General features: G+C 42.4%; 1 protein-coding gene across 7 annotated transcripts in view; it reads left to right on the plus strand.

Annotated features, from left to right (window-relative positions):
- LOC148323626 (dedicator of cytokinesis protein 9-like) overlaps window positions 1-25,951 on the plus strand; it is a 57,045-nt gene that overhangs the window by 6,716 nt on the left and 24,378 nt on the right. For 2 of the 7 annotated variants that reach the window (XM_088315851.1, XM_088315854.1), the window contains exons 1-3: window positions 9,602-9,996; window positions 20,211-20,327; window positions 23,703-23,792. In XM_088315851.1, coding sequence (XP_088171977.1) covers window positions 9,826-9,996; window positions 20,211-20,327; window positions 23,703-23,792 — 378 coding nt within the window. In that variant the 5' untranslated portion in view covers window positions 9,602-9,825. Of the gene's footprint in view, window positions 1-9,601; window positions 9,997-18,036; window positions 18,203-20,210; window positions 20,328-23,702; window positions 23,793-25,951 lie in introns of those variants that run through there. The other 5 variants (XM_088315852.1, XM_088315853.1, XM_088315857.1 and 2 more) reach the window with 3 other exon arrangements.

Here is a 25,951-nt window from a genome sequence, read left to right on the forward strand (position 1 = left end):
ACAAGATATTGCTTTGTATGCCGTTCAAAGTTTTTATTTTCTGGTGTAGTGCACTATAAGGTCATTTGTGTATTAGCGCTAGGTATCGATTCAAATTTCCAAAATCCTGCTGTGTATTCTTATTTGAACGTTTATAAAATGCTTACTGTATCTGATTTACAAACTCAAATATAACCTGAACCATTCAGTGAAGAAATTAGACCCAATAACTAATGACGGGAAAATGAAGCATCAAATTTGCTTCATGAACCAGCTGTTGAATTTTTGAGTCCTTGAGATGGCACTGTTGGTTTAAATAAAGGGTTTCAAATATGGCAATTCAGTGTGCTTTCAGCCCAAAGTTGAACAGAGAGTGCCATCTAGAGGACTCCAAAAATAATACAACTGCTTCATGAAGCAGATTTAAAGCTTCATTTTCCCATCACTACCAATAACTTTTGTTGATCATTTAAAGACTAGAATTTCATAAGGGAGATGTGTCGTCCTCAAGAAAAACACATGTTCACCATGTTTATCAAGCGTGTTGTTGCAGGACTTTCCATTTTTCTAGGAATGCGTCACTGCAGGGGGTTATGCCTGTGCAAGGAGTTTATGCAGGTGGATTTACTCCCGTTGCTGGGATACAGTTTTCCAATGTGAAGCGGTGCGACTGGATGTTTGTAAGACTGCAATATTGTCGACGGTGATACAATTGTTCATGCCACCCTAAATATTTTCATACAATTCCTTGCTCTTGATAAATCGCCATGATTGGGGATAACTCCGGGAGTGCAGTATTAGGCTAACAACCCATTCTCAGCAGGTAATCTGCTTTGAATGCTGTGGCCCCCCTACGGTCACTGACCCTTTACTCTCTCGCTGGGCAAATACCACTAGTCGCTGTTGCAACGGTTTGCTCAGGCTTGTAAGAATCGCTTACATGTAACACTCCAGGGAGAGGCGAGACAAGTGCTCTGGAAAGAATTGTCGAAATTTGTTCTACGTAGCTCTGCATCGCCAAGGGGGACGACTTCATATTCCCGTCCGGGCTGCTGACTTTTATCAGGCTGGTGAAAGATGAAAGTAACATTTCAATTTGTCATCATTCATCGGGGATTTCCCATGAATGAATGTTTTGGAGGGTTCTGTGCTTATTTGAATTCAGCAAAAGGGGAGCCCTAATGAAAGATAATCCCCGCAAACCCCTGTGCTGGTGCTTTTGGTTTTGTGCACTGAGCAGTGATGTGACCTGCCAGAGGGTTTTGGTCTCCAATGACTTCTCACCAGACAGATGCATAGTTTGCATTCTTTCATCTGACACTGTGGTTGGTGAGGGAGAGGAGAGAGGGAGGGAGGGGGGGCAAGGTGGACAGTTTCTGCTTCCAACTGTTACTTATGGTCCAATCAAGAAAAAGAAAAATTCTCCAACATGGTCAGTGGTGGAGCTAGGGGGGGAGGTGCAGGGTCACTGCCCCCCCCCCCCCCCCTGAGATAAACTTGGATCCCCCCAACTCTCAGCAGCCCTTCAACATTTTTCCCAACATTTTTCCCTTTTTGCTTTTCGATGCATATCCTGTCAGGTGATCAGCAAAGAGTTGAGTGAGTGAAACTAATACATCAGACTTGCTTTGGGTCTTCGCGTACAAAGTGCTGTTGATATCGTTATTCAATGTGAGGGGCATCATTCAAGGCGAGTTCTTGCCACAGCGCCAAGCGATCAACTGACACCTCATGAGATCCTGTGGCATTTGCTTTTTTTCTGGCTCCATGTGATTTTCATAAAAAATAAATAAAATCCTTGTTCCCAAGCTCAAGTGATTCATCAAGGGAGCCAGTTTTAAGGCAACTACGACTTCAAGCTGGCAATTACAACAAATGATCTTAGGAGAATCCTTCCTGTGGCAATGTGACAAGTGGCTGTCATTGTTCCTAAAAAAAAACAAAAAAAAATGCAATGAGGACTTCAAACGCCTGGAAAAGAGTATGCGGTGCTCGGATGGATGATAAGATGTTGTTTATGCAGGACGAGCCGCGCGTCTCCTCTTGATCACACATGTTGGTGATGTCAAGTGGACAAAGTGATGCTGCACAGTGACCCTGTTACCTTTTGAACGCGTGTTACGATTTGAAGTGGGCATTAAAATAGACTCCCGAGCTTGGTGGGAAACATCAATGTGCGTCATTGTTTCCACCATTCTGCAGCGACTTGAGGGTATTTTACACAAGGCCGTTTTTGTGTTAGAAATTGATCACACTTACTACATTAATTGTATCAGATCGGAGTCCTAATCAATACACTGCAGTGAGACCATTCATTTTGCAGTTTTACACGATAGCATATCACGTGTGACCTATGATGTGGTATGCGTTGGATCATGAGCTTTGGATGATTTCTGGCACATTGGAAACTGGCTGAATTTTACCTACATGAATTTTGTTTTGTGGTTTTTTTTTTTTCTTAAAAAAAAAAACAAGCACTTTGTGAATGTGCATCGTCTTTCAACAAAATTTCATCGCCCTCTACTGGCCTGGCATGCATATTGCTGTTTTATTTTCAGATCTCTGCACAGAGGCTTCTGTTATTGTTCATATGTGAATGTTTTGAAAAATATTTTTTTTAACCAAGTGGTTGTGGTGCAAATACAAATGCTGTTGTGGTTTTTTTTTTCCCCACTGAATAACAAGATCCCTCTTTGGATAATGGGATTCAGAATCACTGGTGCTGAAAAAAAAGCATTATTTCCATTATGTCCACTCAAGGTCACTTGAGACCTACAAAAAAATGTCAAATCCATTTTAGTTGCCATAGCAGCCATACCGCTCACCGGGAAATTAGCGTGATCCGCGACGCAAGCTCACAACATGTCAACATCTGAGGCCGGATTAGTTGCAAATTGCTGCCGATGCTGTTTGCGTATGCGTGACACGGCATGAGCGACTCGGCTATGTTCATATCAACTGGCGTGAGCGGCACCAGAGACAAAATACACCGCTCGGTAATGAGCGTCTGAGTCAAGCCATTCTTTAATAAGGATGTGGTCGATAATGTGAGCTTCCTCAATCAGGAAGAGCGGAGCCGACTGTGTAGGGTTTGTTAAGACGTTGCTTAGTTTGCTCCAGTGACACAAGGCGACGACAGCATGTCACCTAATTGGACAATCATAAAATCGGACTCTTTTGAATTACAGAAGATATTGAAAATTTTATACTGTGTAGAGATGTTCAATTCCACTATTTTAAAGACTGATACCGGTACGAGTATTCACTCTTGAGTGCTCACCGATACCAAGTACCGATACCACTTTATGATATGTGAAATTTCAATTACGTAACTGAAGACCTTTCTGTCTTTCATCACGGATATGTTAATCGTCCGCTGTGTAGTACCAACTACTGGCAAGGAAGACATCTTAATAACGCTGTCGCCTTCACAGCTGTTTGTGACACCCTCTGGGACTTCAACAGCAACATCTCCTGCCAACTACCCAGCATGCAGGTGTGCGGACGTGGCCTCGTTTCCCCTGATTGTCAGAGGTGCTCGCCGTTGCAGGCACAAAGGGATTGCCACTGATTACAAAGAGCCCAGATTAGCTAATCCCCAAAGTTTCCCCAACACCAACCTTCCCCCATCGTCCCGGTGACACCGAGTTCAAGTCCCAAACAAACATGTCCCGAGGCTTCCATTTTGTCGCGCTCATGTTCATTGATTCCTCACTGGATGTAACATTCAGATCGCATCATGCTTCTAAATTGTTGACTTTTGTGCATTTCATCGGACATATCTGTCAATTCCCGTTAAACCTTAAGCACGTACCAGATGCAGAGTTGCGATGAGCATGTTTGTAAATTCCACCTTCAGATGGCTTCGTGTCAGGCCAGTTGAACTTGTCTCACGTCTCCGCTTCCACGCTTCATGTCATAGCTCGACCTTGATGACAGGCGCTCTGTAAAATCCCGACTGCTATTTATAGTCCCCGCCACGATCCTATAGATGGGCCTGTATGTATTTTTATCCGCATGCCTGAATAAACTACAACAGTGACCATTTTAGTCACTATTATCACAATCTTTTAGAGTGTCTGCAGTATCCTATTACTTTTTTTACTTCCTCTATACTTTCATTGGCACTGATTTGGGAGGTTATTAGTGTTGTCTTGTTTTCCTGTGCAGAGGACAGCACATGATGATACACTCATTGTCCACTATTCAATCTGATGAAATCTGAAAAGAGAGTTGTATAAATAAAGCATTTGAAGTAAAAGTGGTTTTTCAAGTGTACCTAATGTTGTGGCCGGCGAGAGCGTACAATGATGGAGCTCAATGTGTTTTAATATCAACCTGCAGGTGGCAGTAAAAACATTCCATCACTGAGGTGTGAGAAGGAGCTCCCCCGCTTTGTGAATCCGCTTCACAAATTTTTTTTTTATTTTCATCATTCACAGTTGACCGCATGTATTTTTTTTTATGTGGTTTGAAATTCAAGATCTTTTGAAGCAGTGTTGTGTTACGCTGGCAGTATGCGTCAGGAAGTTTGTGAGTGTAAGATTACGCAGTGTTGGGTCTATCGATGCCAAAAAGCAGCTGGCATGGATAAAAGGGTGACCGCAAGCTCTCGGGGACCTTGGCACTGTTTTAGACCACCTCTGCTGGTGAAGGCTCTGCTTGAGTAGTTTCTTGTAAGAGTGGTGAAATGAATCTATTGTGTTCAGTTTATTCTTAGCCTGGTGGCTCCACCCGAAAACAACGGAAGTCGTGCCCCTCTGTTTGGTCGCTTGGGATAAATAAACCATCCCAAAATACCAAGTTCGAGGAAGAGGATGCTGTCGCTCTTGCGTTTGTTTGACCACACAGACGGGATAACCTGACATTTTGATTCCTTCGCAATCATTTAATGCGGCCCTCCTGTTTCATGTCAACTATTTTGAGGTTGTAAAATGTGAGGCATGTGGCTATTTTCAAATTGCAGCCCACCCACATGTGCATGTCTAGGGAAGTGAATCTTAAACAAAACTTAAGCGCTGCTCACTTATGCCATTTTATGGTTGTAGAGATTGTCATTTGAGAAAATTGCCTTGCTTAATTATTGGAGAAATGTCAGCATGGTGGGTGAAAGGTCAGCGCATCTGTTTCACAGATTGGAGGCTCATGATTTCAATCCTCCAATGAAGTTTGACTTATTTGCTGGTTTGTTTCCCGTACTGTGCAGTAATGCACCTTATAACCCGGTGCACCCTATATAAGGAAATGTCCAAAATTAGACCTTTTCATTGAGACTGCACCTTATAATACGGTGCACCTTATATTCTGAAAAATACGGTACATGTATATACAAAAAAAAATAATAAAGCCGACTGACCGAAATGATGCAGTTCCCCGCCCCAAATTGCAGCTTTTACAATTTGAAAATGGCATTCAGCTCCTTTTTTAAAATTTTTTTATTAAATATCCCATCTCTGTGTGCAACTGAAGCTATGTTGCTTGCACAAAAGTCAGTGAGCAATCAGTGATGTTATTGATCAGTTGTCATGCCATCCGTCCACCTAATTTTGGCTCCAACATGAACTGGAGAGAGCTAATCATTTGGATGGCATTATATCTGCAAGCTCCGTTTAACCAGAAGTTTCAAAATAGTGGGAAAACGACTTTGTTTTAACTTGGTTTACACACTCACCTGCAGGAAACAGCCCTTTCCCGTTTTGAGGTCCTTCTATGGTGGTGTCTGGGAACTAGCCTGGTTTATCGGCATGGTGGTGTTACGCACACGGGTGATGTCCTCCAGATTGTGTGTGGACGCAGACGTACTTCATCCCCGTAGAAGTCCGGACATTGAAACGAGGGCAGCTGCAGCCTTCACCTTCCTCCCCTGAGAGACTCCTCAGAAGACACGCCAACTCCTCTTGAGGCTGGCCTCTCGGAGCCACACATGCGGTCTCTCGTGTCTCGCCTTGCATAATTTTAAATACATGCCCACGTTGTATTATGGACCAATAAAGCAAGTTACTAGTCCTGATGTCCCAGTAGGACAGAACACTGAAAGTAGGTTTATGGTCACATGGGATCTAATGTCATGTTTATGTGAAGTGAGGTAGTGAGGGCGTGTTACTTCCAACCTGCGGTCCACAGCCGTGCAGTCATTGTTGCAGGAATCTATGCCACCGCTGCTCTTATCTCCTCTGCAGCTGCTGCAGATTTAAGCAGAGCGACACAGCGTGAACTGTCACAGCTTCCACACTCGACAGAGAATACTGACAGTAGACTTAAACATCCAAAGTCAGACAGAAAAACAGTAAGCCCAATCAAGAGCATTCGCCATTCCTTACTTAGATTTTTAAGTCAAGGTTTTGTAAGTCTGACATCGTCGTGCCGTGGAGGTAAAAGCTGTGCTTTATTTGTGTGCTGCAGACGTTGCCGCGGCAGGAGATTGTTAAGGGAAAGGGCAACGGTTCGAAGAAGCTGCATATGCAACAATGACTCAGCACTTCCCTGTGCAACGTGGATAATTCACCGCCGCTAGAGGATACTGTTTCAGAAATAAGTCGACATCGATTGACTCCATGTCTGCTTAATAGCTTGCGAGTTCAGTGGTGCCTTGAGATACAAGTGAGCGGACTTACAGATTATCTCGATGTGAGCAATTGTTCTGCTCGTTTGTTTTCTTTGGCTTGTGAGCAAAATTGGAGAAAGGAGGGCTATATGGTCAGTTCATTTCACTTAACAAGCAGCAGTTGTGCCAATTAAATGAATAAGAATTCTTTAAAAAGTGTATTTATAGCCAATCAAGTTCAAATCTATTGTCAAAATAAACAGAAAACAAAGAGAAATACAAAGGATGGAGGTAAAACAACCACATAACTTTGAAGTCTGCTAGCTTAATGCTAACACGTAGCATCATAGACAAGCTAATGAATACCATTGGTGTTCTAACTCTTTAATTCTAGTAAGGATATTTGGTCACAAGCGACGTGGGCGCAAGAACAAAATGCGAATCAATTCAAAGTCATGACACATGGCTGCCATCTTTGTGGAATTTTCAAGTGGAGATTTTGGGTGCGAGGCTGAGCTCGATTTATAAGCAGGAATTTCAATTTAGTGCGAAAATCCAGTCATGACAGGAGATATTTTTTCCCCAAGTGTTAGAAATCCAATACAACACCATCAGTAGCAGTCGTGCCCGTTTGCTTTTGTGTATTTAGCGGCATGCCCTTTCTTGTACCGGAGGAATCCATATCCCCAAGGCAGAAAAATGCATCATCACCACCCGTGACACTTCCAGCGATGTCTGCTCACAACGATGAGTCATTTTCGACTCTAACAGCATGACAGATACGCCAAATGTTGAATATGAATTCACATGTCTACCTTTTTTCACATTTTTCTTTTGACATAAAAAATGTTGCAAAACACGACACTTCACAAAGAGTAAGAAATCCACACGCACAAAATCAATTCTTCAGTGTGTGCATGATGTGGTTCTGTATATTGCTCTTGTATTCGTTATCATTCTTGTGCGGCAAAATGCAAGTGACTGAAGCTTAGGAATACATTTAAGAGGAGCTGAAATGTGCGTGGCTACATTTCTTAGCACTCAATATCAGTCTCATTCCCCTCTGCCAGCGAGACTCTTCTTTTTTTTTTTTCTCTTTCTTGAATCGTCTCAAGTGGAGGTTCGGCGGCTTTGCCCCGTGGCTTGTTTCATTGTACAGTCAAATGTAGTTCAGTGTGCCAGGCTACTGAAATATTAACATGGCAGCAGCATGCAGGAAAGCATGTGAGCCTTCATAGTGTACCGTTGATGGCGAGGAGAAATTGGTTACTGCTGATACTATCCTGCAATTGTGTTCATTTCTTCTGTGGAGTAAAAGCAAAATACACATTAAGGGTTTATTGTTGACATGTGCGTTGAGTAGAGCCCGTTGTGTGACTTTAACGGTAAGCACAGTTGAAACCGCATGCCTTCAGGAGTTAATTGGTGTGTATGCTGCGCGCCGCTGTGACACATTTTTAATAGCTGAGAATTCCCTTTCTCTTCTGTGTATTGCTGCAGCAGGATGGGGAGGAAACGAAGACGCTCTCTTTCCTTGCTCCTTTATTTCATGATCAGTGGGTGGAAACGGGGAATATGAGAAAAGTAGTAAATCTCTGTTGGTTTTCAAATGCTTTGCTGGTGGTGTGTTTTTTTCTTCTTCCTTTTTTTATTTACTGTACACCCGGTTTGGATTTTAGTTTAGATAAATCAACTATGATTTTTATTTTTTGTATGATAGGTAATATTCTTCCCATGCATGTTTTTTTTAAGTAGTTGATGGGAATTCAAATCTTCTCCCAAAAAATGTATGGAATAAAATTGCATTTGTGCTGTCTTTGAATCGCATCTGGTCTATGATTTAAAGTGAAATGGGGAAAATTTTAGAATTAAAAAAAAAAAAAAAAAATTCTAAAATCTGGATGTTTTTTTTAAGTTTTGGGTTGACAGGGTATATGCAATGTATTTAAACACCAGGCTGCCTTCCGTCTCTCTGATCTTGTTCCCAAGTCATTTTGATCAAAGGACCGAACTTGCAGATGAATTGTTATCCGGCATTCCATTGTCCAGCTTGAGATCAAGCAGCAGCTGATAGCTGCCTGATGTCTTTAAATCCTCCCATTTCACTGTTTGGACAGCAGATTGATGCGGAGGTTAGTTTGTGTTTTGTGATTGTTTTTTTTTATTTTTTTTGCTCTACAGGGCTGCGCATACTCCTACTTTTGATTGAAAGCAGCTGACTGATGTATTCAGCATCACTTTGATGCGAGTCACCCTGTTGGCCTTGGCAGCGCATCTGAACTAGAAAAGCATTCAGCCATATTGCTGTTTGCCTGTTCACGGGAGCAAACTCTCCCTCTGGATAGAAGGTCGCATTTACTGTAACCCATTTATTACTTACTCATTCATGTGGCTGTAAAAAAGGAGGCTGTATGTTTTATTTGTTTATTTATATATTGTCCAGATCGCTTTTGGTGCTTAAGAAGTCCAGTCCACTTTGAAGCGTGGAAAGTTCTCATAGTTGTTGTTAGGAAAAAATAAATGGGGTGAGAAGTTGAAAAATAATGCCATTAAATAGGGGGGGAAATAATTTATATAGCTCATTTCATACACAAGCTAACTCAATGTGCTTCACATAGTTACAAAACCTTTAAAGGCAAAAAAAAAACAAAAAACTAAAGGCAAACAAATTCAAGACATTTAAAAAACAGAACATTTAAGGCATTTAAAACAAAGTAGAGAAATAAAAAACAAAACATTTACACTTGACTTCTATCGGCAATTTATTCCATTTGCATGCAACCTAACAGCTAAATGAATTGATTATTTTTCGTTCTCAATTCAAATGCTTCCCTAAAAATGGAAGTGCATCCCGTGGAATTGTGATTTCCAAAACATAGTGAAATGACTGTTGTGAACTAGCCGGACTCACAAACAAACAATTCTGCATGTTTACTGTAAGGTCAGCTTTGAGGCTGCTGCAGAGCTCTCTCTGTATCATCCTTCATCCCTCCCATCCCTCGCCCTACGCTCTTCCTCGCTCGCTCGCTCGCTCGCTGCATCTCGCCTGCTGACTGGCTTATGCAGGGCTCTCCTCTCTTCTCCTCTCTGTGTGTGTGCGTGTGTGTATATTCATTCTCCAGCCATCCTCCTCTTCGGGCTCGCCCCTCTTGCTCTTTGCACCCGGACTCTGGCGCTCCTTCCCTGGGTCAGCAGTGTTAGTTTGCAGGGTCCGATCATGGACCGGCGAGGAACGGGGCAAAGGAGACAAAACTGGGTCACTCGCAGGCTCTCCTGACTGATGCCGGTTCGGACCTGGAGGAATGGGGTGCACCACCAGCACGGTCGTCTTTGATGGGCTGCGAACTGTCTTAGAGAGGAACTGTAGCGGCTACATCTGTAAAGGCGCCGCTGAGCCCATTGGGCCGTCTGAGGTTGAGCGAGCGCTGAGTCGGAGGGAGTCTCGAATCTTTCCCGCACCGAGAGTGCTGAAGGTGTGTATGCACGATAGTTTAGATATTTAAGAGCCGAAAGGTGTGGCAGATTTGAATTGCAAATTAATGTGTTGGTCATTTAGGATTTATTGTTAATTCTCAAGTTAAGTAAAGATTTTGTTTGTTCATAACAGTACTTCTCAACTTAAACTTATATTATTTTGATTTGTTTTCTGTCATTCCCATTCAATATTAATGGTACCAGTTCTTATTTGTTGAGTTTATGCTTGTTTATTTTGTGCCCTTAAGTAGGTAATAATGCCATGTTGGGATTGACACTGGGAAAGAGGGCATTAATGCATATTTAATGTCTTATTGTTGTGGTAGTAGTTTGCAGCGTGTGGTGTTGAATTCCATCACGCGCTACTATGTTTCGAATATTGTGATTAAATGAGGGATGCCAAAGTCTTTGTATGATATGGTGGAACGTAACAATTTCAGTTTTCCCGATCTATTAACTATTAGCTAACCCTGCTCCACTGTATAAAAAGAGCGCCTCGTTGTTGGTTGCGAGTGTGGACTTGTAGAAAGGTAGAAGATCGATGCGGAGGGTCACCGCTACAAATTAAAATTGACTTGACAAACAGCAGATTCACACTGGCCTGGCCTCTAGAGTGCCTCGTTGTCCGCAGTGAGTCGGCGCACATCGTGAACAAAAGCGAGACTGCGGGGATGAAGAAAAATCTGACTCGTGTGGACCAATACTTTGTGATTGTGTCGCTGCGTTAGAGTGCCTCATCGTTGCGCTGTGGAAAAAAATCCACAGAGGCTTTAAACAGACATATGATCACATCTCAAACATATGTAGGCGTACGAAAGATGCAAAGCGAAGCAGCATCCATTTTTCCACTTCATAATACTAGTATTTTATTGACAACTGATTGGGGTGTGGTTTGAGCGCAATCGAGAGCAGAGACGAGGGCTTGAGTGATCATGATTTTGAAGCCTCATTTTATGGTGATTGGGCTGTGTCTAATTTAGATATTATTATGTTCAGTTCATTGGGAGTTTAAAGGCACATTATTTTACATAGGGCACTGCAGTTGATTCATTTGGAAGAACCATTTATTATTCATTTATTGTCGGCGAAATACAGCCGATTCAGCAACAAGACAAGTGTTAATATGAGGGTATAAAATGTAGGGCAGTCGGAGTGCTGGATCTTGCCTTCCGCTAAGCGCTACATGGGTTAAAGCCGCTGCGGGCTGGCATGGCGATGAGGATGAGGAGGGGCCGGCAGGCGTCGGGGGCACAGAGGTCTCTCTGTCTCCCGGAAATCAATCGCCATTCTTCATCTGACAAGCGCCAGGCTTGGCCACGCGACTGCTACGCCGTACCAGCTTGTCTTGCCCTTCTGCTTGTTGTTGCGTGTGTGAGAGTGTGTGTGCAGTACGCGTCTCCTTCCCCCGTGATGGCTCATCAGCAGAAATCCGAGTGACAGTAGCCCTGGCTGAGCAGGGAATTAGGTCAAGGGCACTGTCGCCTCCTTTGGCTCGGGGAAGGTTCTTACCATGTAGATGGGGTTCAATGAACCCCCCGTCAGCAATCTTGCAAATCGATAGTTAAATGTGAGCGCGTACTGATGTGCTTTCCTCATCACATTATTTGCTAGTGTGTCACACTCTCCGGTTGCCACACGGCTCTCAGTACCTTTCGCACCTTGACAATCCATTAGGCCGGATTATGAGATGATATGAACTGGTGACTTTGCCCTTTTAATTCCCTTTGATTGCAGCGGGTCATTATTGTGGGCGTGTAAAATATTTTAAAATATTGAATATTGAGTTTGCAACCGATTTATTTTGGCAAGTGCGCTAATCAAAAGAAAAAAAGTTTTTTTCATTAAACAACAAAACCACGCATGTGAGAGGCAAGTTTTATTTTGGTCCACTAAGGGTTGCCACGCTTACGTTCTTCATGATACAATCTGTGAATTTGAATGCCTGGTGAGTGACGTGGGTGTCAGCGAATGAAAGTAGAGTTGACTTTTATTTTTTATTTTTTTTGGCGCACATTACCAATTAGTCTTTCAATAAACTGATTAAAAGTGCACAGGTGTTTGTGTCCATCCGTAACCACTGGAAGCTTTACAATACGCTCTAATTAGTGGTAGGCATTAAATTAGCTGCCATGACGCCACCTTGTTTGGACACAAAATGTCGTGAGAGTCTACAGTAGCCATGCAATGATTGATCGATTAATTGACACCTAGAGTGGTAATCATTTAGAGACTTTTGTTTTTTATTTAAAATTTATTTATTTATTTATTTATTTTATTTATTTATTTATTTATTTATTTATTTAAAATTTTCCAACTTGTTGGAATGTCATCTTTTCAGCAGTAAATATTCTCTGATTTCTGTATTCCTCAATGAAAGTGGCTGCCAGGATGGCCGAGTGGTCTAAGGCGCCGCGTTCAGGACCCAGTCTCCCCAGGAGGCCTGGGTTCGAATCTCGAATTTCCCCATCGTGTTTGGCTGCCAGGATGGCCGAGTGGTCTAAGGCGCCGCATTCAGGTTCCAGTCTCCCCAGGAGGTCTGGGTTCGAATCTCGAATTTCCCCATTGTGGGACTAATAAAGGCAATCTTATCTTATCTTATCATTTGTTTGTGCATTTTCCGCACTGTCAATTTCGACTTCTCTATCGTAATCAAATTATTGAAGTTATTGGATTAAGCGCTGCTAAGTAGACCACGCAAACATCAACAACTGCCACCGACTTGAATAACATCGCTCATTCCTCAGTCTCATCCTTAAAAGGCTGCTATTGTTTATGTATTTCCATTCTTTGCTTTTACAAAGCCGCAACTTCCATCCTGTGTTTGAATGGCCAACGAGAGTGAAGCGCTGAAGTATCTGTTGCTTTTATCGGAGGAATGTTGTTGCAAACGAAAGGGTGTGTTGACGCCAGCTCGGTTTAAGATAAAGGTGTCTTTCATCGCATGTCTCGGGAGTAGCGATTCCCGCATACTCCATGAAACTTTTGCTTTCAATGAACCACAACTAATGAGATGCTCCCTTGTGTGGGGGAGCGGACGAAATACCAAAGCGGGTCTGCATGTCATCAACTGTAAATTAGGCGCTTGTTAATAAATTCCATTTAATACAGTTATATCATTTTTTATTTTGGTAATGTGTATGAGTGTTTATGTTGCTGTAGTGTGGCTTGTGGTGCAACCATAATGGACTGCGGAAATGCCAGTAATGTGATTTCATTTAAAGGGCATTGACATAATTAATGTGGGTATGCGTAAATGTTAAAAGGTCATAAATGGGACATGTTATGGGAAATGTATTTTTTTTTTAATGGCTGCCATACCAATAATTGAATCTCTGGAGTCCCTGCTCAGCTGTCATGTGTGAAATTGGCCCCACGCAGAGTTCCTTCAAGCGTGACATGATCAGCTAGGCTCGGTGAAGAACCACAGCCACTTTCAAATGGTTGATGATGGTGATGAGCCACGTGGCTTACACACACAGTGTCGCATTTAAAGTGGCATCTCCTGGATGAAAAATTATTTCATTTTCTTTAAAATACTACGAAAGGAAAGCAAAGCCATCTCCGATTAAAATTGTTCTTGTTATGCTAAGTTATGCTATGCTAAAACACATGGTGTGCGTTTTAATTGCATAACATGTCTCGTTCGAGTACAGTGGCACTTCCCAGGACAAACCTCACTGCCTAAGCAAGCAATAATTTTCTCTTTGCTGTGCCTTCTAATTTGTAATTTTTTTTTCTTTATATTCTGTGCGATCTTTAAAAAATAAAAATCTCCAGGTCTATATTCATTTTATGGTCTCAGATGGCCTTCAGGTCACCTTTTATGCTGCACTCATATTGCAACTTGTGAATCGACACTAAAAAACAGCAGCGGACACGGGCTTTTTTTTTTAAATCGGCTGGTGATTGCCATTCATCTTTTGCGACATTTCAGCCTAATTACTGAAACCTGGACCGTTATCTCCAGCTCTCACGCTTGTGTTCTCTGCAAAGAAATCCAGCCAGTTTGATTTTTCTCCTTGATTGTATTGGAGCACCATTCAAATTTGTCTCTGCAGTGATCGTTAAGTAAGAAGTTGTCTTGAAGCTATGCTCTCTATCGATTTCCCTGTCTTCTTCTTCCTATACAGTCAATTGAAAGGTTGATACGGAGTGCATATATTTGCAAAACAAATCAAGACTTTGTCTTACTCTTTCAACCTTGACAGCACTTACACCCAACCTCTTAAGAGCATCCCCGGTCATACAGTTTTATTAATTTCAGTGTCCGAACTCTCTGGGGGCTCATGGGAGGCGGTCTCGTGGTTGCGAAGAGGAGGTAAGGGGTGGGCTGTGTTTTTGTTACATTCCAGGTTCCACCTTGTTTTTCTACGGCTCACGCCAAGATCCTATTAAGATTACGCAAATGCGAAATACAAATACGGTCGCGTAAAGGTTGTCCGGTACAACTTACTGGATGTACGGCGGGTATTGTCTTGCTGACTTGTTTTCCTGAGTGTTTACAAGAAAGTGAACCGTAGCAGCAAGCAACCGGAGTGAGCAAGTGTCCATTAGAATAATGCATCTCAAGGTCTTTAAATCCAGGAAGACTGCTCTATCAGTGTGGTTTATTATCAAACTTACACTCTGTATTCCAGGAAAAGAGCACTGTGGCCATGTCTGTCTGATTGTTCTGAAGTTAAACTTTCAATCAATTGAATTCATCTTCATAAAATGACAAACTAAGGCAAACTCTGCCGCAAGAAATTGCCTTAAATTAACTTGCTTTGTTTACACTCGTGGTTTACCACGCAACACCCCAGGTAACAGTATCTGGCCAAAACCGGCCTTATTTCAAGGTATCGAGCCCTTGTTGTGGCTGCCGATACTGGCCACTGATAAAAACAAAAATCTGACATTGGGTAACGCATGCGGGTATGAAATAATGTGCACTTTCCTGTTTTCACTGCTGCATTCAGTTGAGGAGTTCACCAGACAGACAGTTAAAATGAGGGCAGACGCAGCCTTATGGTCCATCCGTGACTCCCTCATGCCTCGGGGACTCGCCATGAACTGACTATATGACACATGGCATGATCTTGTAGAGGCTAAAATTAGCCTCTTACAGTTGTGTTTCCAGGCAGCTAATTCAATTCTCTTTTGCTTACACGTGTGTGGGCAGAGGCTGAGAGGATGTTTTTTATCACATAATGTCAACATCTGTTGCAGCCCAGTTACAAAAAGAAAACACAGTCGGGTAAATTTGAGAAAGTGCAGCCAGAGATGGATTTAAAACAGCATGAGCTGGATAACCGCATTGCTGCTGCTTTCAAGTGGGTCTTTTTGTGGGCCTTTAAATCTAGTGAGAATTCTGAGTCATCAGCTGTTTACAAATTTATGAGGATTTGCCTGCAATGTGGTCATCTCTTTTTTTTTAATCATTTTGCTAGTTTATGGGGTTTAATATTAATGTAACGCAACTTGACATGCGTCAAGAATCCATTATGTCACGGAGAGAAGCCGGTCCCGTTTCAAAATAAAATACTTTTCAGCCTTGAATATTAAATACACTGGAAGTATTGCACATTTTTTTTTTCTTTCATCTGTGCAACCCGCCACGGCCCGCTCCAAAGAGGCCTGTGGCCCCGTACCAGTCCCCAGCCCGGTGGTTGGGCACCACTGTTCTAAATGATGCAATGCCTTTAAATTTAAAATGATAATGCCGATGGTAATTAGAATGGAAAATTAAAGCATGTCCACTTTTTTTTTTCTTTCTTTTGTGTCACTAATTTGTAACAGGCTCCACTACGTGCCACTCCCAACAATCTCATGTGGTGCAGGAGCCTCAACACTTTTTTTTTAACACGCTTACTTCCTGCCTAAACCAAAGAATGCTGATCCCAATCAGGACCGGTGGCCATTCCCACCATAGTTTCTGGTTTACTTATGACAAAGCTGTTTGTTTGTTTTTTTTTCAACAATTTACACAGACATACTTGAACCTGTCTGAGATGCCACAGAAATCTGGCTTGGCCCCATTCTCCTCCACAAAGAAATTGCGTCCCCTGTAACCACCATTGCTAAATACAGAGAAGTAAAAAAAAAAAAAAACTCGTCTTACTCCTCACCTTAAGCTGATACCAGCTTCAAAAGATAACATCCTCCTGCATAGTAATCGGTCCCATTCCAATGTCACTTGAGCTGCGTCAAATTAGAATGGCCCTCGAGCAGTTGTATCAAGAAGTAGCGCGGCAGGAGCCGGCCCGAATCTCACTTAGGTGAATATAGACAGCCGTTGTCTTACCCACAGTCACGTAGCGGAGCATTCTATTTGCGGATGAAAGCTTTTAACTTGCGCTTGATGGTTGAACGCAATCCATTCCCAACGGAAATCATGGAAACATGAATTGCCGTGTCAAAATGTAAAACCTTTCTAATCTGCTTCTCCACGTCTGGTGGTAACGTTTTCATATAGTCGTAGATGTGTAATAAAATCGACGTAATAGAACAAGATAAAGGCGTAGCGCTCAGACTCACCCATTCTTCATTGTCACTAATTGCAGTGTAAAAGGAAATAATAAAAGACACTTAATGGTACGATGTAAAAAATAAAAGACTCTGAGCAAGTGATTGAAGGCAAAATGTGATCCAGCCAACATGACCAAGCTTTTAGATTCATTTTTATTGTCATCTTTCCTTTTTTTTCTTTTCAGGGGTGGCCTAGCGGTTAGCATGTCTGACTCACAGATATAAAATTCTTGGATTGAATCTTTGCTCTGTCCTTCCTGTGTGCCGTTTGCAAGTTCTCGTGCTCCCCGGACTTGGGTTGGCTTTCTCCCGGTACTCTGACTTCCTCCCACATTCCAAAAAGCACAAGGCCAGCCACACTCCAGTGACGTGGCCAAAACCGACTGTAAAGGGTTTTTTACTACTTTTTAAGAGTGTCAGACTTTTCGTCCGCCGTTGTTGCGTGATCACTTAGTTGTGGTTTTAATCAATTAATTGTTGCGCCTCTACACACAAAAAAATAAAATAAATAAAAAATAATGCTCTGGTAATCCAATTGTTCCTTGACAATCAACACAGCTTTTTGTGGTTCAATTAGGAAAAAAAAAATATCCAGTACTGAATAATTACGTTGAGCCTTAACAGGTTTCCAAACACCGGTCCTCGAGGACCATGATCCTGGATGTTGTTGATGTTTCCCTCCTCCAAAACACGCGACCTAAAAGATCGTTTTCAGGCTCCTGCAGAGTTGGCGGATGAGCTGATCATTAGAATCAGGTGTGTTGTAGGACGGAAACAAACGTCTTAAACATGCAGGATAGCGGCCCTCGAGGACCTGAGTTTGACACTATACAGTTCTTCCATTACAGCATGCCAATAGATGTCCAGTGCTCTGTTGCTCGCAGTGTGGCCCAAAGTTGTGGTCATGCTGGCCACATTGTGCTCAGTGTGATGCCCTTTAATTGGCCATTGGCGTGAATATAAGTGTGACTGATTTTTTTGGGGGGATGATATGTGCACTGCGATCGGCTTGGTGTTGTCATCAAAAGGTTTGCTCAAGCCTCTGCTATCTGATGACCTGGAGTCTGGCATCTTATCTTGTACTTGTGCAACCTCATGGCTAAATCACGGGATCTGACTCACTCATAGGTGCTCTCACAGTGTACAGTAACGCTACACAAACATCATCGCCCGATGTCATCTCGGTCTCTCACGACTCTTATTTCAGCTGTCCCCTCAAATGCCTTTAGCCAATCCTCACCAGAATGCCTTGCGTTAGGAATGAATTTCTTTCTCTTGGTCTTTGCCGGTTGATAGTAGAGGGTCAGATAGCCATTGTGCATAAGCGCGGCCACGTGTGGGGGGTGTTTAACTCCCCCAGGGCAGCACGGCGGAGTGTAGGAGGGGCCATCTCTTCAGGCTGGGTGTGAGCCCAGCACTCTCAGACACTCTCAGTCGCTGAAAAAGGAGGGTGTGAGCGAGAGCGAGAAAGAGAGAAACCTCCAAAAGTTGTTTCCAGCGCAAGGAGTCTCCCCTGTTGGATATGCTGGCTAACCACTTCTTTTGGGGATCTCTCTTGGAACTATCTTAGCACAGCTGTTGACCATGCAAGGAAGGGCGAGTAAAGCTCCAAAGAAGGAGCTCGTCATAGAGAGTCCCCAGCAGTATAAGAGCTTGGCTGCAGCGGAGGCTGAGGTGGACTCGGCGCCACAGGTGGTGGTAAGACATTTTAATACGGTGGCTCTTTATTTTTTAAAATGATGTGTCACGGAGGTTAACCACAGTGATTAAGTCTCAAAGCAGGTGTTGTGTGGGCGATGACGAGTTGGTCATCTGTGTCATTATATGCATCAGAAGCACATGCTTACAGTGCTGCGTGAGCAGCAGAGGAGGGAAAGGACTGTTGAGCTTGAGGTTTATTCCGTTATTGTGGCTCGTAAAGTGTGTTTATTTGGCTCAAAAGTCAAACTTCATTGGTCACTCCAGAGGAAGCCTGAATGTCTACCTAGACTACACGGCTTCAGTTCTTTACCTCATTGCACCTGGCCTGTTTTCAAGTATCATTGTCAAGTATTTTAAAGTCCCACTGACTGCATATCGGTATGAACTGAAAGAATGATATGATTCTTTACTTTTCATGAATTTTTTGATATGGTGTTGTATGAAAGCTCCGTTTTCCCGCTCCCCAGCCACTTCGTCCAGCTCGTTTGGGAGTATCCCAAGGCGCCTGGGAGAGAGGGTGCCCCATTTTGCGCAAGTCTAGCGCAAAGCAAAGTTTTCATATTCGCTCTATAAATAAATTTGTATTGTATTGTATAGATGTATGTAGTTAGAAAGCGGCGTTTGCGCCGTTGTGGGTGTGGACACAGCCCATTTGCTGACCCCATTCCCTTTTAAATTCAACGCAGGAGAAGCACACACAGTCTTTGACGTTGCCAAAGCAGAAATGATCATTACAATATGTTCAATGAATTGATTTCTACAGTGATTCAGAGGGTTCGACGCACACTGTTGTCGTATTTACGAACGAAACACCGTCTGCCAGCGCCTAGATCAGTCACCAGAATCGCATTAGATCACCTGCGCCGCAATTTAGACCTGCTCCTAGCTTGTCAAAAGTCTAGTCTACTCTTAGTCACTAAATTGTCAGGTACACTGGGGCATGTAAAAGAAAAAACAGCCTCGGTCCGTCGGAACGGCCAGTGACTTTTGTGCAACCGGCCTGAGAATCAGACGGTTATCTCACAATTAGAGTACAGCATATGAAGAAGTGTGGCTCTTGCCAAAAGACTATTTTTCATCTTTACAGATATTTGGCAACCAATGTTGCAAGCTGACAGATTCTGCAAAAACATGTTTTTTTATGACAGGGATAGGGAAACATTTACTCCATCAGGGTTTCATTTCAACAGACTCGTGACGTGACCGCAAAGGCCGCGGTGCAGTGTTAACATCTTATTCTCACATCATTCGACTCTTGAAATCATTGTGTGATCCTTCTTTAGCGCACAGGGTGTGTCTTTCTAAGGAAATCAGTGGGACGAATAATAATATTCTTCATTGATGCATCATTCTTGGTTCCTTTCCTTTTTTTTTTCCACAGAAAGTTAATTCAAAACAAAAGTGAAATGATGGGTTCATAGAGTAGAGCTGCAACTATTTTAATAATTGATTAAGCTGTAGATTTTTTTTGACTACACAATAAATTAAAAAAATACAAATTAAAAAATCAAATTGACATGAAGTAAAAATTCTGAGGATTTGAACCAATTTAATCAAGATCTCTAAACGGCGGCACGGTGGACGACTGGTTAACACGTCCGCCTCACAGTTCCGCGGTACAGGGTTCGATTCCGGCTATGGCCTTCCTGGTTGCAGTTTCCATGTTCTTCCCGTGCCTGCGTGGGTTTTCTCCGGGTACTCCGGTTTACTCCCACATTCCGAAGACATGCATGTTGATTGTGAGCGCTGGTGGTTGTTCGTCTTTGTGTGCCCTGCGACTGCCTGGCAACCAGTTCAGGTTGTCCGCCGACTACTGCCCAAAGATAGCTGGGATAGGCTCCAGCACCCCCCCCCCCCCCCCCCCATGACCCTCGTGAGGAGAAGCGCGACAGATAATGGATCTAAACGATTAATCAAATATTTAATTTTATAGTTAATTTTATAATTGATCAGTTGTTGATTAATGATTGCACCTCCAGTTCAAAGTGTGATTTGTCTTCTCCAGGTGAAGCCTAAGGTGATCGAGCCGCTGGACTATGAAAATGTTCTGGTGCAGAGGAAGACCCAGATCCTCAGCGATGTCCTCAGGGACATGCTGCAGTTCCCCCTGGAGGACTTTGAGGTGAGTTCCAGCGAGATTGATTGGCACTGGTCGGAAGTAAAGAGGTCATGCCAAGTTAGGATTGTGTATTTATCTGAGGGAGTGGTACTTAAGCTTTGATTTACTGTGGATCCTCTTACGTTACTGAATAAAAGTGTGCTTTAGATTAATATCTTCCAGGTTGTAGAAATCACGCAAGGCCTAAAATTGCGTTTGTCATCGAACATGCGCCAAGTATCCTTTTGTTTTTTTGTTTTTTTTTTTCCCCCTATCCATACCGCTCGCATGTTTTCTTTGTATTTATTTGGCTTGTGCAGTCCTTTCCTCTGGGCCAATGTTGTGAGTACAGGGTGGGGTCACCCGCAGCGGCTTTTCCTTTGTTTACATCCTTCCATGCTGGAGTAAGAGGGAGGTCACGGGTCATCAGTTGAATTGGCTCATTCTGTCCCGTATGTTGCGACAGAGCGAGCGTTATCAGCAGCCACATTGTGCAGGACGCTCGCTTCCTCCGAGGTTCCTCGTGGAGGCAGGAATTTTTAATGGAAACCTGGTTCTGTGCTTTTACCTCAGGAAATTAGACTTTTTGAGCATAGCAAAGGTTCACCATGACCGTATGACCTTGCCAAGGACCTGATCAAATGCTTAAATGGTCGAGTATGAATTTTGTTTTCACAGCCGTCCGCTGTAAGAGGACATCTTTTTGTCTCTGACCATGACTTTTACACGTTTTTTTTCTTTTTTTTTTTTTTTAATAATACTTCATTCACAGTCGATTAAACACCAAAGGCACAAACACATTTGTCAGTTTAATCACAATGCCTTCCCAAAGGGAGGCTCGCTTAATTCTAGAGCTTCTACTTTGGGAGTCAGCTGACCTTTTAAAGAATGCCAGTTTGGTCTTGGTGTATTGTTTCAAAATCAGCACACTACACTAAGTCCTGAAAAGAAAATACAATTAAATGTAGCTTTCTCGTTTATATTGCAGGCTTCTGTTACCAAAGTAACGCTCACCTGTCCCTGGTAGTCTGAACTTCAATTCATCTTCCCTAAATGTGGCTAGCTAAATGTCTAAGTGTAAAAAAAGGTTTGTGCATCATGATTAATTCATTGCAGCTACTTCTTGTGTGCAGACGCAAAAGTGCAGTGTCATTTTTATAGACAGTATGAGCCGGGAAGATGGATATACTCCGCATTATAACGCCGCTCCATAGATGCTACTCGTTAGCTCATCGATTGCGTTTCCCCATTAGGTGTGAGCACTCAGCTAGCGGACTTACATGCAAAGTTATGTGATTGTTTTAAATGCATCAACTGTAATCTGCTTTATTTTAGATTTACTTTGTCAGTCAACTTAAACTAGCTGTGGCGATAAACAAATTGAAGCGCATTTGTTGAAGAATCGAGTTCTTTGAGTATCTCAGAGCAAAACAAAAAAATCAGCCCAACCACGCCTCATAAATGGAGTCACTCTTAAAAACTGAGGGCATCAGTGCACTTAGAATTGACTTGATTGTTGCCGACACTTTTTCCGTTTCCACAGGCCTGGCTGTGACAGTCGTGCTGTCTTGACTTTATCTTTGAATGTATCGTGTTCTAGCCTGATGTGAAGGGATCATGGTAGCACTCCACACAAGTGGTACATTGTCGAGGTCTGACAGGTGATTCTGACTTTTTTTGGGGGGGGGGCAGTAGCAGCCCCGTGATTGAACATGACATCTGCTCATGCAACTGCAGACTGCTGTTAAAAGTTTTCGCAACATTTCCGGAGGCAGTAGGTCTTCTCACCTCAACAGGATTTGGTTCAAAGAAGAAGAAAAAAAGAAGAAGAAAAAGTGCTAAAGTGAAAGCCAAAACAAGCAGAAGGAGCTCCTCTGTCGACTATATTATTGTGTAAAGTCCAGTGTTTGTCTATCCCTCCGTAACAGAATTTTTTTCAATGTGATATCTCCTTAATTGTATTCCCTCCGGTGCATGAAAAGTCATACGGCAATGTTGGTGCTGTTCTTCTCTGAGACAATGTTTATACTTTCTCCATCTGTTTTATATTTCCAAGTTGTTGGCATAGTGCACTTTAGGGCTGCTTTCTCCCCGCTGTCTCGATGAGTCTGAAAGTATTTGTCCAAGATTATCATCCTTTTCCCTTATTCGGTTTGAAGTGTGTTCAAGTCCATCCATCAGAATTCACTAGTGCAAAACAAAGCGTCATTTGGGCGTGACTGCCTTATTTTCTATCCTCCCCTGAGTCATGAAACCTTCGCTGCTAGTTTCGCTTAAACCGAAAGCTTTTTGAGACCCGACCCCTTAAAACAGAAAAGTACAGAGGGTGTGTGGAATTGATCAGAAAAAGCACTTAAACATTTTTCGATTTTTTTTTTGGGCCTCACAGCAGAAGAAGGCAAGCTTAGATACCGTCAATACTAGCGTTTTTTTTTTTCTTTCCGTGTAATCATTTTACATTTGTGTACTAGAAGTGCTTTTCATATAAATATTTACTGCAATTCTGCTTTGACTGTTGTGTTATGCGTAGGATGAACAGGGATGTGCAGTTTTGCCTCTGTTCGCCAAGACACATTAGCGATTATTTTTCAAGTTAGTTCTATGCCAAATGTGTTTGTTTTATTCTCGCTCTTGTACTGTACGTAGACTGTAAACTCCATATTACTTTCTGTTGAGAAAAGATCAAAGCACTTACATGTCTGAATCCTGCCCCAGTTGACTCTCGCAGCCCATTTACATAAAAGCAGAACACACTGGACTTGCTCCCAGATTAGCTTCTCACTCTTAAAAGCACATATTTATATTTCCCCCACAATCACGGGGATTAAGTGGGCTTGACAGTGATTTACAGACTTGTGCACACAATTAATTCTCCTGCAAAAACCGGAGGGAAATAATTATTTGCTACAATCTGAAAATATACTCTAATAATTTTATCCCAGCATTCTCATTCGTCGGTCTGACTGTATATTCCTTTCTTATGACAAACTGCATTTTGAAATGTCCACGGGCTTGTTTTGGTTCATGAAGAATCGATCAATAAAAAGCAGGGATGCTCTGTCCGCATCCAAAATATAATAACTATGTTGGAGGATGAAAATGCCTTTTGGCCAGAGTGCAGTGAGCTTGTTAGCCGTGAGTGAAAAAGCTTTAAGGAAGCATTAAAGGGTGCTGAGATGCTGATTACTGAGTGACCATCTGTACAACAGGGGCAAGGTGCCAAATTCAGGGTGTGTGCTAAAATTATGGAAAAACACATTTAGGGAGTTTACATTCGGTCATACTGGCCTCTTCATTTCATTTCTTGATCACGTTTCGATGCATGTGGCTTGTATGCGTTATCTTGTATTTGAGACTTTGCATTTGTTTGTTGACCAATTCTCAATCTCTATGTTGCAGATTTCGACTTTGAGACGGCAAGGCAGGAGTCTCTACCCCACATTGCCTGACAATGCGGAGAGGGAGGCTCAGAGTTTGTTCGTCCAAGAGGTAAACGTGCGGTTTTATGTCATATTAGTCCTGATTGTGAAACCACCGCCGTGAGGACAATTCCGACATTAAAATGTCAAACGACAGCACGGTACGGCTAATGAAACTAATAAGGCCCGACTAATTGTAGTAGAACTGGGCAATAAAACAGATAGATGCCTGGAAAAGCTGTTCACCAAAGCTTGAATGCAGTCTTGAAATGTAATCACTTGCCAAAGAGCGACAGTAATGTGAGTCATTACTTAATTTGTTACTTAAATAGCGGTGATGCATTTTGCACATCAGAGAACATCAGGAAGACGATATACTATATTTCAGGAGAAATATAGTCGCCGTCTGACTCTGTCGCCTGCTGCATGAATGGCTGCTCTCATTACAAATCATTACACTGCTGACCAAACTATTTATCTTGGATCTCGGTTGTTGTTTCTGTTTACACCAAGAAATAAATGAGAACGGGATATGAATAGCGAGACGTTTATCAAATGTCTGGTACTTCTCTGACTGTTACTGTTTAGAGTTCAGCCCGTGAGTCATGAACATGTCTCTGTTTAATTGGTTGAAAGATTTCACCACTTGCACCAAAGAGTGGTGGCTAAATTGTTTTGATTCTCAATCATCTCACGAGCTAGTGAACAACTTGTCATTAAAGTAGCATATTTTTGATCAGATTGAGTTTATTTTTTCTTCGGTGTGAGGATGGGCGGTTCGGATAATGAATGGATGGATGGATGGGTTTTAATGTTTTTGCCAGATCGCTTGTATGCTAACATTAGATGTGTGCTAAGGAACATCATGCTACGCTAAGCTAGGTTCATGGCTTTAAAACCTGCTTCAACTTGAAATATTTAGTTTCAAGAACTCCTCCCTCGGGTTAAGGTTGCCTAACCTGACTATTTCTTTTTGAAACACAATACTATTGTGTACCCCCCCCCCATTGAATATTTTTTAGCACCGCGCGTTTGTGCAATATGTGATGTGTTGGCTGATGTCACAAACTCTGACACAAGAATCCATTCAACATATCTGTCATAGATAAAAACACGAATCTAAAATTGGCATTTGAAGTCCTTGGTTTTTGACATTTTCCCACTTCATGCCAATGATTTGTTTGGCCACCAATTCCTCGCCCTATGACAGAAGTTTGCTAAATGCTCACCACGCAGCTACAAAAACTATTAGGTACCAATCCGTCAGCATCCAAATCAGTGATCACTTTTAAGGGAAACTTTTGTCATGCCTCAAAAATCTCCCAGTCAGGTATGTTTGACGCTGCCAGGACAGCTGTAAAGATCACATCAGCACAAGCCTGTTTCTGTTTCCGACTGCTCCCTGGATTCGGTTGCACTTCATCTGATATTGTAAAATATCTGTTAAATAAACATCAGTGAGCCGCTCCTATCTTTGACTTTGTCCGTGAACAGATGCCTTTTTCCAAGAAAAGGAGAGGGAGCACTCCCACTCGGCTTGTGGTGGGGGATGTCAGACAAAGGTGGATTGGAAACAAAGCGAACGCTCATTACTTTTCCTTTCTGATTCATGCGTTGTGTTTTAGCTTTGTGTGGTGTTGCGATTACTACTGGATTATTTTTTGAGTTATTTCACATTGAATGTCAGTCCATTCTTAAATGGCAATACCGCATTTACACATGTATGCTTTAACACAGGTGTGGGCAAACTACGGCAAGGGGCCCACATGCGGCCCATTAAATGTTTTAATCCGGCTCGCCGAACAAAAAAAATTAAATGAATAAACCTTGTTAATGTTTTATTTTCTAAATACTGTGGAGTGTCAAAGACATTTTGTTGTAATGCTTTCGTTCACTTTCATTTAAAATTAAATTATTTATTTTCTCCGATGTGGTGAGGTTACCAAAACACTCCATCCATTTGCTCCTGGTCCGGCCCCTTGGTCAAATTTTAGAACCCATTGTGGCCCGCCAATCAAAAAGTTTCCACACCCCTGCTTTAACAGATAGTAAGCTGTTATCACTACAAAGCAAGAATTATGGGCGCTACATTGGAATGGTTATCATAGTTTCGGATCGTTTTGCATTCTACTTGATATTTCTATTCTGAACATCACAACAGATTTTGGCTTGTTTCCATTGTGAAACCAAGAGCCCGAATGATTTTGTATATTATTGCTGGCAGATCAT

The sequence above is a fragment of the Idiotropiscis lumnitzeri genome, chromosome 14, assembly GCF_059441095.1.
Source record: "Idiotropiscis lumnitzeri isolate Australia: NSW breed Sydney's pygmy pipehorse chromosome 14, RoL_Ilum_1.0, whole genome shotgun sequence".
Taxonomy (NCBI): Eukaryota; Metazoa; Chordata; class Actinopteri; order Syngnathiformes; family Syngnathidae; genus Idiotropiscis; species Idiotropiscis lumnitzeri.